The sequence below is a fragment of the Alternaria ventricosa genome (genome assembly GCF_023758065.1).
Source record: "Alternaria ventricosa strain BMP 2768 chromosome Unknown scaffold_18, whole genome shotgun sequence".
NCBI classification, from domain to species: Eukaryota; Fungi; Ascomycota; class Dothideomycetes; order Pleosporales; family Pleosporaceae; genus Alternaria; species Alternaria ventricosa.
In genome coordinates, this window is record NW_026055698.1 from 529337 (window position 1) to 541071 (window position 11735).

The 11735-nt window shown below is 52.9% G+C and overlaps 5 protein-coding genes across 5 annotated transcripts; 2 read left to right on the plus strand and 3 right to left on the minus strand.

Annotated features, from left to right (window-relative positions):
* Positions 1-243: 243 nt before the first annotated feature.
* Positions 244-1333, minus strand: J4E93_008875 (uncharacterized protein; the record flags this gene model as incomplete). The annotated part of the gene is made up of 2 exons (XM_049346772.1): positions 244-1015; positions 1062-1333. 2 exons carry the CDS (start codon positions 1331-1333, stop codon positions 244-246), a joined length of 1044 nt encoding a protein of 347 aa, XP_049196192.1.
* Positions 1334-3290: 1957 nt separating this feature from the next.
* On the plus strand, positions 3291-4232 carry J4E93_008876 (uncharacterized protein; the record flags this gene model as incomplete). The annotated part of the gene is made up of 3 exons (XM_049346773.1): positions 3291-3308; positions 3367-3500; positions 3545-4232. 3 exons carry the CDS (start codon positions 3291-3293, stop codon positions 4230-4232), a joined length of 840 nt encoding a protein of 279 aa, XP_049196193.1.
* Positions 4233-4402: 170 nt separating this feature from the next.
* Positions 4403-4844, minus strand: J4E93_008877 (uncharacterized protein; the record flags this gene model as incomplete). Its single annotated transcript, XM_049346774.1, has 2 exons — positions 4403-4767; positions 4820-4844. 2 exons carry the CDS (start codon positions 4842-4844, stop codon positions 4403-4405), a joined length of 390 nt encoding a protein of 129 aa, XP_049196194.1.
* A 355-nt stretch (positions 4845-5199) lies between these two features.
* J4E93_008878 (uncharacterized protein) lies at positions 5200-7350 on the plus strand (the record flags this gene model as incomplete). Its single annotated transcript, XM_049346775.1, has 1 exon — positions 5200-7350. The coding sequence occupies one exon, from the start codon at positions 5200-5202 to the stop codon at positions 7348-7350; it is 2151 nt and encodes a 716-aa protein (XP_049196195.1).
* Positions 7351-8353: 1003 nt separating this feature from the next.
* J4E93_008879 (uncharacterized protein) lies at positions 8354-11446 on the minus strand (the record flags this gene model as incomplete). The annotated part of the gene is made up of 8 exons (XM_049346776.1): positions 8354-9024; positions 9081-9432; positions 9526-9539; positions 9605-9753; positions 9863-10008; positions 10065-10862; positions 10935-11034; positions 11322-11446. The coding sequence occupies 8 exons, from the start codon at positions 11444-11446 to the stop codon at positions 8354-8356; spliced, it is 2355 nt and encodes a 784-aa protein (XP_049196196.1).
* Positions 11447-11735: the final 289 nt, after the last annotated feature.

Sequence of the window (11735 nt, forward strand, 5' to 3'; positions counted from 1 at the left end):
ATACTTGAGATGCACACCGCTATGATGCCGCGCATTCGCAGCTCCCCGGTGCAACAATGGGCTCGTTGACGCGCATCTCAAGTGAATGTACACCTAGGTCGCAACGATGTGCGGAATCATGAGTTTCGCATTTGGAAGCCTATAGTGCTATTTATACGACTTTGAACTCGCAATTGATCAATTGAGAAGGAACGCAGAAGTCACAAACCTCCTTCGCATTGTCCATTAAAGCATGCGATCCTCTCAGGCTTTGACTCCTGCACCATCATTGTCTCTCTGACCGAGTTCGACAGCCTCATAGCCGTTGTTCTCCCAGAATGGCCTCTTTGCCCTCCGACTATCACCAGTCATAGATGCCGTAAGTCCGCACGGATCGATAAACGTCATAAACCACGGCATGTCGTCCTTCCAACCTGGACCTTCCAGCTCAGTCTGCCCATCCTGAGCCAGGTAGATGTGATAGTCCTCCGGTAGGTAGCGACGCGGATGGCGATAGTTCCATAGCACGGTGTTTACAAGCATGAAGCTTGCGTCGAAAACCCAGAAGAACCATTCGTGTCGAACAATTTGCGAGAGACTCATTGGGTCCCAGTCTTTTGATGGAGTTGTGGGTACGCGGCTGATGCCGAAGTGTTCGACGCAGCGGTAGATTGTGCGAATGACGATGAGGCCCTGACTGATGTACAAAGTGATGAGAGGGCCCTGTACTTTTCCCGATTTGATGCCTCCCCTGATGCATCGTTTGTGGAAGACGCCGGCGATGATGCAGAAGAGAAGGATGACAACGATTTGTAAGATCAGCGATGTCTTCATGAGGATATGTCCGGTGTCGGCATAGACCTCAAGTATGTTTGGGTTCGCTAGCCAGGAGACGCCGATCGCGTTCAGGATTTCAACGATGCTAGATATTGCACCAAACGTCGTTAGGGTACGGCCGGGATGGAGAGGCGAGTGGTATGGGACGTAGTAGAGTATTCGACCTAGCACATGATAATTGGCCAGCTCTAGGATGGGGCTGGTGATGTGTTAGCTACCTCAAAAGAGAAGGGCGAGTTACTTACGGCGCGCAGAGTATTAGGATGGAGCTTGCGACGTAGACTCCGACATTGTCGTAGTTATAAGCCCCATACGAACGTACGGAAAATCCTGCTGTGAAAAACAGACCGCAGAATGGATGAAGGCCGGTGACCTTCCAGGCCCTGTATTTGATACATTGCCAGACATGTGCAATGGTAGCAACTGCAAACCACACTGCGAACATAGGAGGGGCCCATTTGACAGGCTGATATAGGTAGACACTTCCGGGAACGACGTCGCCGTCCGAGGGAGCCATGATAGATCTTGTTTGATGGGGTAATACGGTGGTATGAGGAGTGAGAAGCGAGTCCGAGTATTGGAACTTGAGGACCTACAATGCGATCTTTAAACGACTATTGCTGACTTCAGGGAGCAAGAGTAGGGTATCTGTCATGACCAATAGGGCTACAACAGGCTTGTCCTGACACAGCACTATTGATGGCCAAGACTTCGGCACGATTACACAGTCAAGCATTGCCTTTGCCTGCCGCTCTCTTGATCTCAATCGAACGAGCTTGACTAAAAGAATAGGTATGTGAGTTGGATCAAGGCAGAACGACTTTGGAATATGTTGCGTTTCAAGCTCGGATCGCGATATAGTAACACCCCTCGCGCCATGTAGAAATCTAGGTATCAACACATTGCCGCTCGATACGAAATGACACTGTACTGATGTAAAGGCCGAAAAAAAGATTAGCGATGGCAATGTTTGGCAGAGCCTCGTCGTGATGGTCGTTGGTGAGGCGTGCCTGCCACTCGAGCTTCCCGAGGTCGTGATGGCTTTCGCCTGTCAAATGACGCAACTGCCGTTCGGGCATGAGCGCGTCGCGCATTCCTAAAAAAAAACAGCCACATCACGCTAGACAGACTGTTAAATGTATATGTATACATGATACGGAACTTCTGCCGGTCGCTCACAATTTGCACTTTTCTGTTGCGATGCAGCGCAATACATTTCGGATCGGCACCTCCGAACACGATGAGACTCGGGTCTCAGGCCCCCAGCGCCACATGCACATAAGCTTCCTCGCTGGACTAGACCCAATACAGCAATAAAGATGGCCAAGACCTACATGCTAACGAGCTGGACTCATCACCACCAGCCACCCATGACAGTCAGACGAGCTTTCTATGGCAATAAAGCAGCAGAAATGCACGCTTTTATGAGGCCACCAAAGCTGCTGCCATTGCCGCCTTCTTCGCGGGTACCTTCCGGTTGAACTCTATCCATCCGCATTCAGAGGCGACCATGGCCGAAACAGGAGAAAAGAGAGCAACACGCCAATGCTGGGAATGTCTTAAACGGCGTCTAGTATGCGACAAGACGCTGCCGCGCTGCAACAAGTGTCAGAGACGCGGTCGGCAATGCTCGGGCTACGATGACGCGAAGCCACTTCAGTGGGTTCAGCCAGGGATAGTGACATCCAAACGAAGAGGGAAGAAAGAAAGTAGTCCGCGTAAAAATTCGAGCAACAACACGGTGGCTAAGAGTGAAGTCGACTATGCCTGCGAGCCCATAGACTACGAAGCCGCCTTGATCGAATGGGTAAAGGACCGGATCGACAATCCCCAGTATCGGGTTACTGATCTCCATGTTCTATCTTTCAAGATGATAGCCGTGGCAAGAGAAGCTGCCAGGGTATTCGAGATCGGGGGAAGGATCAAGATCGAAGAGATCGTCCAAAAAGGCTTGCACGAGGAAGCCGCACGCGTATTGCGCTCAGGTCGTGATCCACTGCAACGGCTGAAGCGTCTACTCGCGTTCCTGAGCATGCAAGATGTGCCGCTCTATGATGATCTCATGGACGAAACATCAGAAGTGATACAAGCCGTTCAATACTGTGAGTGGCTCTCTCCATCGCCCCGAAACATGGGGCGCGCTTTGAAGCGACTTGTATGGCCGATGGCTGACGCTACCAGACAATGTACGGATACACCCACAATACAAGGATTCCCAAGAACTGGCACCCAACCCCGCCCTCGTACTCTTCCCCCCACAAGTCTTGCATTTGCTTACTCCGTCCATCCATCATGCGCTAGTCTGCCTATCACTCAACCATTTCATCCATAGTCTACCACTAGGCGCAGGCCATACAGCGGTGATAGCGCGGACAAAACTATACCAACATCGAGGCGCAGCTTTGCGAGCATTAAGTCGACATATTGCTCAGGACAAGACACGATGTTCGGACATGACCATCACTACGATTCTCATGTTCATGTGCTTGGAGGTATGCGAGCGCGTCTGGAATGCGAAACTTGGAGTCATGTACTGATACGTACCCCTAGCTCCAAAACCCCACCTTTGCGGATGGACGTTCACATGTGAATGCCATGAAGCGGATAGTTGACCTAAGAGGTGGACCCAAGCAGCTCATGAAGGAAGCCCCGCACCTGATCCCGTCGATGGTGCTCTACTTAGTGTACGTCTCTTTGTCCTTTATTGGAAACCTACTCATATGATCAGTATCGTGTCTCTTTCCAACACGTGCAGTCCATCATGGGATCAAGTCGACATCAGCAACACTGCGGAGGAAATGACGGAAGATATAACCGACGTGTACAGTCTCATCTTCCCATACACGCTCTGTCCGCGAGAGCTCTTCACTGAGATATTGCGGACGAATCAGCTACGCGCAAAAGCGTCTGCAGCAATACAGCTGTGTGAGTTCAACCCGGATCATGCACTCGAAGCATATGACGTCCTCGACCGCATCAAGGCCTTTTCAGTCGAGGACTGGGCGCGAGCTGGCACCTTCTGCACCGAATGGCTGACTGTTGGCCTGGTGTACAAATCCGCCGTCGCGCTCTACGCCACCTTGTCGCTTTGCTCACTCATGGTCCTCCCGACTACGCCTTCACTGCTCGAGAGCCAAACAGCTTATGGCGACGTATTACTCAGCAACCTCGGCACCGCACTCAAAGTCCCGCGCATGGCTAAGTTTATGGTCTGGCCGCTGATCGTCGCGGGTGTAGAAGCTATGCATGGCGGGGAAGGAACGCGCAACTGGATCGAGGCGAGCTTGGAGGATCTGAGCAGGATTCTGGGGACGAGTTGTCCGCTCAAAGTGTGTTCGGTTCTGAGGAGATACTGGACGGGCGGGGTTGCGGGGTGGGACGAGTGCTTCGATCGATCGTATGTGTTTGCCATCTAGAGAGCGAGCTAGTCAAGGAGGGGTTGCAGTTGTTCGTCTCATCATACCCAGAGGTTCGTGATATATCGCTAGTATGCGTAATGTACAGGCTTGCTATACAGAGGGGAGATGGGGTCCCCATTCGTGATACCCAAACGCCAATCTATGCTGTCGTGTACCATGGACCGTGACTACCGGTCCAGGCCCTTGTTCTCTGGGTCCTCATCGCCCTTGGTCTCCTTGACGTCTTTGTACGGCCGCCCCGCGTAGAGCATGTATCCCTTCTCCTCCATGGTGCCCGCCTTCTCATCCGCCTCGGAACGGCCCTGGCCAAATGCGCCCGTCTCGAGTTGGCCGGGCACGGCAATGGGCCGGTTGCCGCGGAAGCGCTTGCGCATGTCAATCATGCCCTTTTTGCACTCGGCGTAGCCCTTTTGCAGCTGCTGGCACTGGGTGGGGAGGGTGTATTTGAGGGGTGGGCGCAGACATTCGCCGGGCGTGTGTCGGTCGACCATGATGCAGTCGCTATTTTGGAGGCAGAATGCCAGCGCAGCGCCTAGCCACTCCGGTTAGCCGAGGCATCGCACAAGAGATAGAGCAAGCCATACGGATGTCTTTGCAGGACTGCGGCATCGTGGCAGGAGGTCGCGTGTGGCTACCAGCGCATTCAACAATGCATGTGTGGAGTGATGGGGTGGAGCTAACATTTCACAGCCGTCGGCGAAACGTCGCGCTAACCTCCGGGGCTAGGATGCGTTGTCACATGTCAGGGATGGCTGCTTCCGTCTGGAACGTCATTTCGACTCTGTTCGCTGAGCTATCATGCAAGACCTCACCGTAACTCAAGAGGGGCTGGAGCGCGAGCTGTGAACTTTCCGAGGCCCGCGCGTACAGAGGGGCGATGCGTTGTCCGCCTGCCATCAAGTCTCTGCTTTAATTGCTTCTGTGCCCTGCCGTCTACACACGCCCGAGGGCACACCTGGGCAGTATGACGCTCCATATACCCTTCCTGTCGCGCCTCCACATCCGCGAGTACATCGCCCTGTTTCTCTCCATCTGCCTCATCGGTCTCGAGTCCTTCATTGCCGTCATCACCCTCGCCCTCCCCACGCCCATCATCAACTTTTGCTACCGCCTCACGCGCCGCCTGTTCAACCACCTCTCGTCGCCCTCGTCCAAGCGCTCGCGCCAGAAGAAGAAGGGCGTGTGGAGCTCCATCGCCAATGCATCCGACTTTACCGAGCTATGCGACCTCTACGGCTACTACTGCGAGGAACACATTGTGCAGACGGGCGATGGATATCTCCTAGGTCTGCACCGGCTGGGCTGGCGACAGGGCGAGGAAAATGTGCGCGTCAACAGCGGAGACAGGGCCAAGGGCGTCAAGAAGAAGGTCGTCTATCTCCACCACGGCCTCATGATGAACAGCGAGGTCTGGGTCTGCTTGACCGACAAGGAGCGATGCTTGCCATTTGAGCTGGTCGAGCGCGGATACGACGTCTGGCTCGGCAACAACCGTGGAAACAAGTACTCCAAGAAGAGCGTCCACACGCCCCCTACCTCGAGCAGCTTCTGGAACTTCAGCATGGACCAGTTCGCCTTCCACGACATCCCGGACTCCATCGCCTACATCCTCGAGACTACGCACCAGCCCTCTCTGTCGTACATTGGCTTTTCGCAAGGAACCGCGCAGGCTTTCGCGACCTTGTCTATCCATCCTACACTGAACGAGAAGGTGGATGTCTTCATTGCGCTAGCCCCGGCCATGTCCCCCAAGGGCGTTGCGTCTGGCATTGTCGACGCCTTTGTCAAAGCATCTCCCGATATCCTGTACTTGGCATTCGGGCGGAAGACCATTCTCCCATCGGCAACCATGTGGCAATCCATCCTATATCCTCCAATTTTCGTTCGATTCATCGATACCTCGCTGCGCTTTCTTTTCAACTGGTCCGCCGTTAACATCCTACCCGAGCAAAAGCTCGCAGCATACCCACATCTCTACTCGTACACCTCGACTAAGAGTGTGGTACACTGGTTCCAGATCATTCGGAATGGCACGTTCCAAATGTACGACGATGAAGCGCCAAATCCAATCACATCCAATCGATCCAAGTACTACAAGGTTGCCAAGTTCCCAACCAAGAACATCAAGACGCCCATCGTGCTTGTTTACGGCGGTTCAGACAGTCTAGTGGATATCAAGGTCATGCTCAAGGAGCTACCAGCCCATACTATCGCCAAAGAGATCCCCCATTACGAGCACCTCGACTTCCTGTGGGCGGAATCGGTTCACACACTCGTCTTCCCGCACGTCTTTGAAGCTTTGGACAAATTCGCAGGCTCAGAAGCAGCAGCCCTAGAGAGTCAGAAGCAACGACGCTTACGATCGCCGGGCCGGTACCAAGGTCTCCTACCAGAGTCCAGCAAACTACCCGGGTTAGACGGCGACGAAGACGACGACGATGCGGGAGATGAGAGTGCGACCGCTCCGGTAGCGCTACGGACAAGGAAAGTTTCCCAGCACTCGCGAGCGCCGAGCTCCATCGATGGCACGACGATAGCAGAAAGGCCATTGTCACTAGCAAGTCCTTTCCAAGCGTCTCAAACGCCACGACCTCCCACTCACCGAAGAACCCAAACCGAAGAGAAGCCCTCGCCTTCCCGCAACAGAATCATGTCACCACCACCCTCGCACAGGATATCAACCATATCCTCACCGCCACCCTCAACAAACAGGATGTCAACCATATCCTTCAGCTCACCAGGTGCGTCAGTCGGCGACTCTCAAATGACAGAAAAAACCTCGACGTCTCGGCCCGAAGGATGGTGGTCCTCTGACGAAGTCGCTGGTACAGATCCGTCTCAAACTACCACACCCGCTAACCACACGCCCGCCAGGAGGTCCAGTTTCGACAGCCAGCAGAGCACGAAGAGTATGGCGGGCAAATTCGGAGCCAATGGTATCACTCTTGGGGCGGGCAAAGCCGTCAGCGGAGTCACCATCACACAAGGAGAGGGATTCGGCGGCGCCGAGGGCAGTGGGTCTCACAAGGATAAAAACGATCGGGAAAGATTACTGGAGGCGGATCGGAAACAGCGGAGGAACGTCTTGAAGAAGAGGCAGCCGTCTAGTGGTTGAGGTTTTCTGACGAAGTAACGATGGACTTGCATAAGACTGTTACGATTATGTTGGTTGTTAAATTGGAAATAACGAGAATTTTGTGGCCATATCCACACCAACGCCATTGTCTTTTCCAATATTTCACATGGTGTGACCATCTTCATACGTGCAAGCAACGAAACAACGCATAAGACTGCCTGGAAGGATTCCATCTCACCACCCCCGCCCCACATTCAGGCGCACCTCCGCCACTATGATTGGTCACGGGACTCTGTTCCGCAATACGAGACGCATAGCCAAAACCTCATCTTGACTTCAATATTACCTAAGCCCTGCATTCTCGATAAACGTATATTTGCGTAGCCTTCCTTAATCTACAGACTATGGCACCCGAGTCGTTGCAGTCATCATCCATCACCATTCTCGCACTTCACCCGTGCCCGAGGCTACCGACAACCATTTCTCCCCACGTTATATCGCCATAACAAGCATGGCGTGGATATGGGACGGCGCTATAGCCATGTATCAGACGCTAGCTCGCTTCTTGTCGTCTGGGCCCTCTGCTGGAAAGGTAAGGATGTTGTTGGCTTGTGGCATGTAGAATACTCATAGAAGATATTCAAGGAGAACTACGATCCCGCTTACAGAGCCTTTGTCTTCTACAAGACTATGTCGTCTAACGAGGTAAGTGATGTTGCGGCTCGCTGAGGAGTTAGCGAAACCCGCTGATCTAAAGTTGCCAACTTAGTCCGTGTCGAGTTTTGGAAGACCGTCTATGGAGAGTGTTGTGGATTGAAATTGGGAGTTAGTCGCGAAAGCTTTTGTCTTAATTGGGCATGCATCAAAACGTTGGGACCACACGGTGAGCTGGCTGCGAGGGAGGAATGGGGTTTCTATGTATGCTACCCATGTTGGTGTATACTTCGTGAATTCGTTGACGCGTATTCAGATATCTATGTTCGCGGTAAAGCTGTTTGGACCTGCCATTACGCCACCAATCCGTCCCCCTCTCCCCTCACTGTTAGCCAGAAGGCTGCCCGGAAGACCCTTGTTCATCCTGTTGCTCCGTGAGATCGCTCATTTGCATCTGTTGATGCATCTGTTGCTGCATTTGCTGTTGCATGAGTTGCTGCTGTGACATATTCATCTCAGAGGGATACAAGCCCAGGTTGCTCAAGGGCGCCGACTGCCACCACAGTTGCTGCATGTCGATAAGAGGGACGCCTTGATCAAAGCTTGTCATGAAGGGGTTTCCAAAAGCGAAAGACGTTGGTTGTTGAGCCGGCATAGGGTATGAGAGTAGCGGATCCATGAAGTGGGCCTCGGACAACGGTGGTGGGAAATTTGGTGGCAATTCTTGTGAGTAGCCAGCAGCACCTGTTGCATCCCATGAGGTTGACTGCGACGTGAACGTAGAAGGGCGGGCGGAGCGTGCAGGCTGTGCGGGTTGAGACGTCCACTCGGTATCGTCGGCAATTAGCTCCTTGACTTGCTCCCGAAGTGCCGGCGCGCATGTGTTGAGAATCTTGTAAACGACATCATGGGCCCGAGCAGCGACTGGGTCGTTGGCCTTCATGGCTCGAAGCCAGCGTATCATCTTCTTGATACAGCCCATGATGTCCTCTCTCTCATCCTTCAGGTGCTTCCCTTCGTAGGCCATTTCCAGTAGCAGCACGGCTAGTGATTGCATGACTAGTGTGAAGAGCGTCAGTACTTGTCAGAATCCTTTTGTGAGATGATAGTCGTACCGAGATGAACCACGTCCCACCACGGTCCTTGTGAGTAGATGAAATGCGTGTCAGGCTTCTCGGGGAATAGCATCGTCATACTTCGAGCTGCGTCGACACATGTCTCGGCCGACTTACTGTTGAAGTTCATGGACTTCTCACTCTCTGTTGATATCCTTCGCTCGATCCGACAGAGACAAGGTCGGGTGATAAGGACCTTTGTACTCCAGTAGTAAATTCGGAGCAGGAAGCGTTCGCGATTCAGTTCAGGTCGTCGGTTCCAGTCACTTGGGCGGATATCCTCAGGTGGCAAGGCCTCCTTGACCCAGTCCTCTAATCCTTTGAGCAGCTCCGTGATCTTCGTCTGTACGTACTGTAGATATGACAGTCAGTAGAATGTCACGTACACATTAAACAATCGTTTTCCGGCAACTAAAGGATCGAAGTAAAAAGATGGAACACATACCTCCCAGGATTGGACTGCAGTCCGGGGCGAGTAGAGGCTGAAAAGAACCTTCTGTGAGATGATAGTCAATGTGACATACGTGTGCAGATAGTGGCTTCCCTCCGTATGCCGTTGGCCAGAGTCAGAGGTAGCACTACTTGTAGGAGTCCGAGGTGTATTGTAGCTTGTTCGAATGCGAGACGGCTGTGGTTCCGCAGTTGCGTCTCGATCTGGAGATTCGGGTTCGGACTTTGGCAATGTTACAGTGCAATCCTCGTTTCCGATGACCGGAGGCCGACCAGTGATGGATGAAACGAGGCACTCGATTGAGTGCAAACACCACCAAGTCTTCCTTAACGGCTCTCTCTTAGAGTCATTCATCGAATCGTCCTCGTTGCGCAAGTGTAGACCAAGTGCCAAGGCAAGTCTGACGGAGAGCCCGCTCATGATCCATGCTCTACTCACGTGCCCAATGACAAGGAAGTAAAATGCTAACGTTCCCGTCTGGTGTTCCAAGTGTTAGGCATATTCAGGACGAATGACTGGAGATAGTGACTTACTGCTTGGACCCTGCCCAGACTGGGTGCTGCCAGGAACGATATGGTATCTCTCAGTCCCAAGAGTTGAACAGCTCGTGTCATGTATACAAGGTGGTCTCTCTCATCGCCTCGCCACTCGGCACTAATGAGATGAGAGTACTTAGCGCCGATGGCGAAAAGCAGATTCATGGTGGCACGCCAAGGGGGAGGGATTGAGTACGGACGTCCGAATCTGAGAGATTGAATGTAGCGCCGGAATTGGTCCTCGAAGTTAGTAGGCATGAGTGGGAATGTGCCGTGTACAGTTCCCATGTAGCAATCAAAGAGCTTCTCAGCAATATCCGGACCAGGCATCTCGTCCGGGTCTACAGCGATGTCGACCTCAATGTCGTCGCCGTCCAGGTAAAAAGTCGCATCCGTGATGTGTTGCATTGAGCCTGGTCTAGCGTTCTGTCTTCGTTCATGCAAAGCTTCGGATCGTTCGTCAATAGCCGCCGAGCTTGCGCCAGGAGGACCGTATCGCTGCCCTTGAGGATCTGAGTTGCCACGCTCTGCTTGACGCTGAACGCTTCGTAACCATTGGACGTCTGAGTTTTGGCCCATGTAGCCGGTCTCTCTCGACTCGCGGGTGCGCATCAAATCTTCGTCGAGGAAGTCGAGGTCCTCGTTGGATCCGACCGATGCAGTTACAAGAGCCTCTCCGTGATTGCCTTCATCGCCGTCCCCTGTCTCTGTTCTCGTCGTAGGTTGCTCGCGTGGCCTTTTCCCCAGAGTCCTGACAGATTGCAGAGAATCCAGGGAAACGAGATCATCTTCTACCTGCAAGACAGGCAAGGTTAGCAATGATATCGTAACAGTCTCAGAAAAGGAAATCATCTGCGGAATACATACATCGTGTAAAGTCTGTTTGATGGCCTTCTTATCTGACTCATCGACGCGGTCCTCGAGTTCTTTGAGAAGATTGACGAGGTTCCTGTTTAACCTCATAGCCCTATAAAGTCAGTCTATATGTCGAATATCGGGGGGTTTATCTGAGCATACTCTCCAAGACGATCTCGACGTGCTGGATCGTACACGCAAACTAAGTTGTTGCGTTCACAGTTGGCGCAACGCGGATGATCACCGGAACACCTGACTTCTGGAGCGGGAATGTCAGCATGAACAAGTACGAGCGGAGGAATGCGGCTGTTTACTTCGTTTGCGGCACGTTTTGCATGCCCTTGCACTAAAGAAGCGGGTTAGTTCGTAATGTGTTAGTGTAGGGCTAGAGTCACTGACACTCTTTCCTCTTTCTCGTATCTCTCTGCATTCTCGTTGCCCTGATGGGGCGGGGGCGGCGCCTTTGAGATCGCGATCTTCCTACCCTGTCCATCACTGGACTGCCCAAGCGGAACTCGCTGCATAGTACAGATCGACGGTGATTGGAAATCAGTACAGGATCGCACTGCCAGTACAGATGCAGCTCGCGCATGAATTTGCTTCCAGGGAAGCGAATTGAGTCACGTGTTGGGTTACGGGCAAGGTCTCCGTAGGCCTGGTCGTTCTGGGAGGAGTGAGGGGAAAACGTGGTCTGCCAGGACGGCCTGAGGCGCGAAGGAGGGTGGTGACCCACGGTAAAGGACGAGGTACGGGGTTGTGTGGCTTGATGTCACAAATCAAGGCGATAGTAAGGCACGCATATGCGAATTGTAA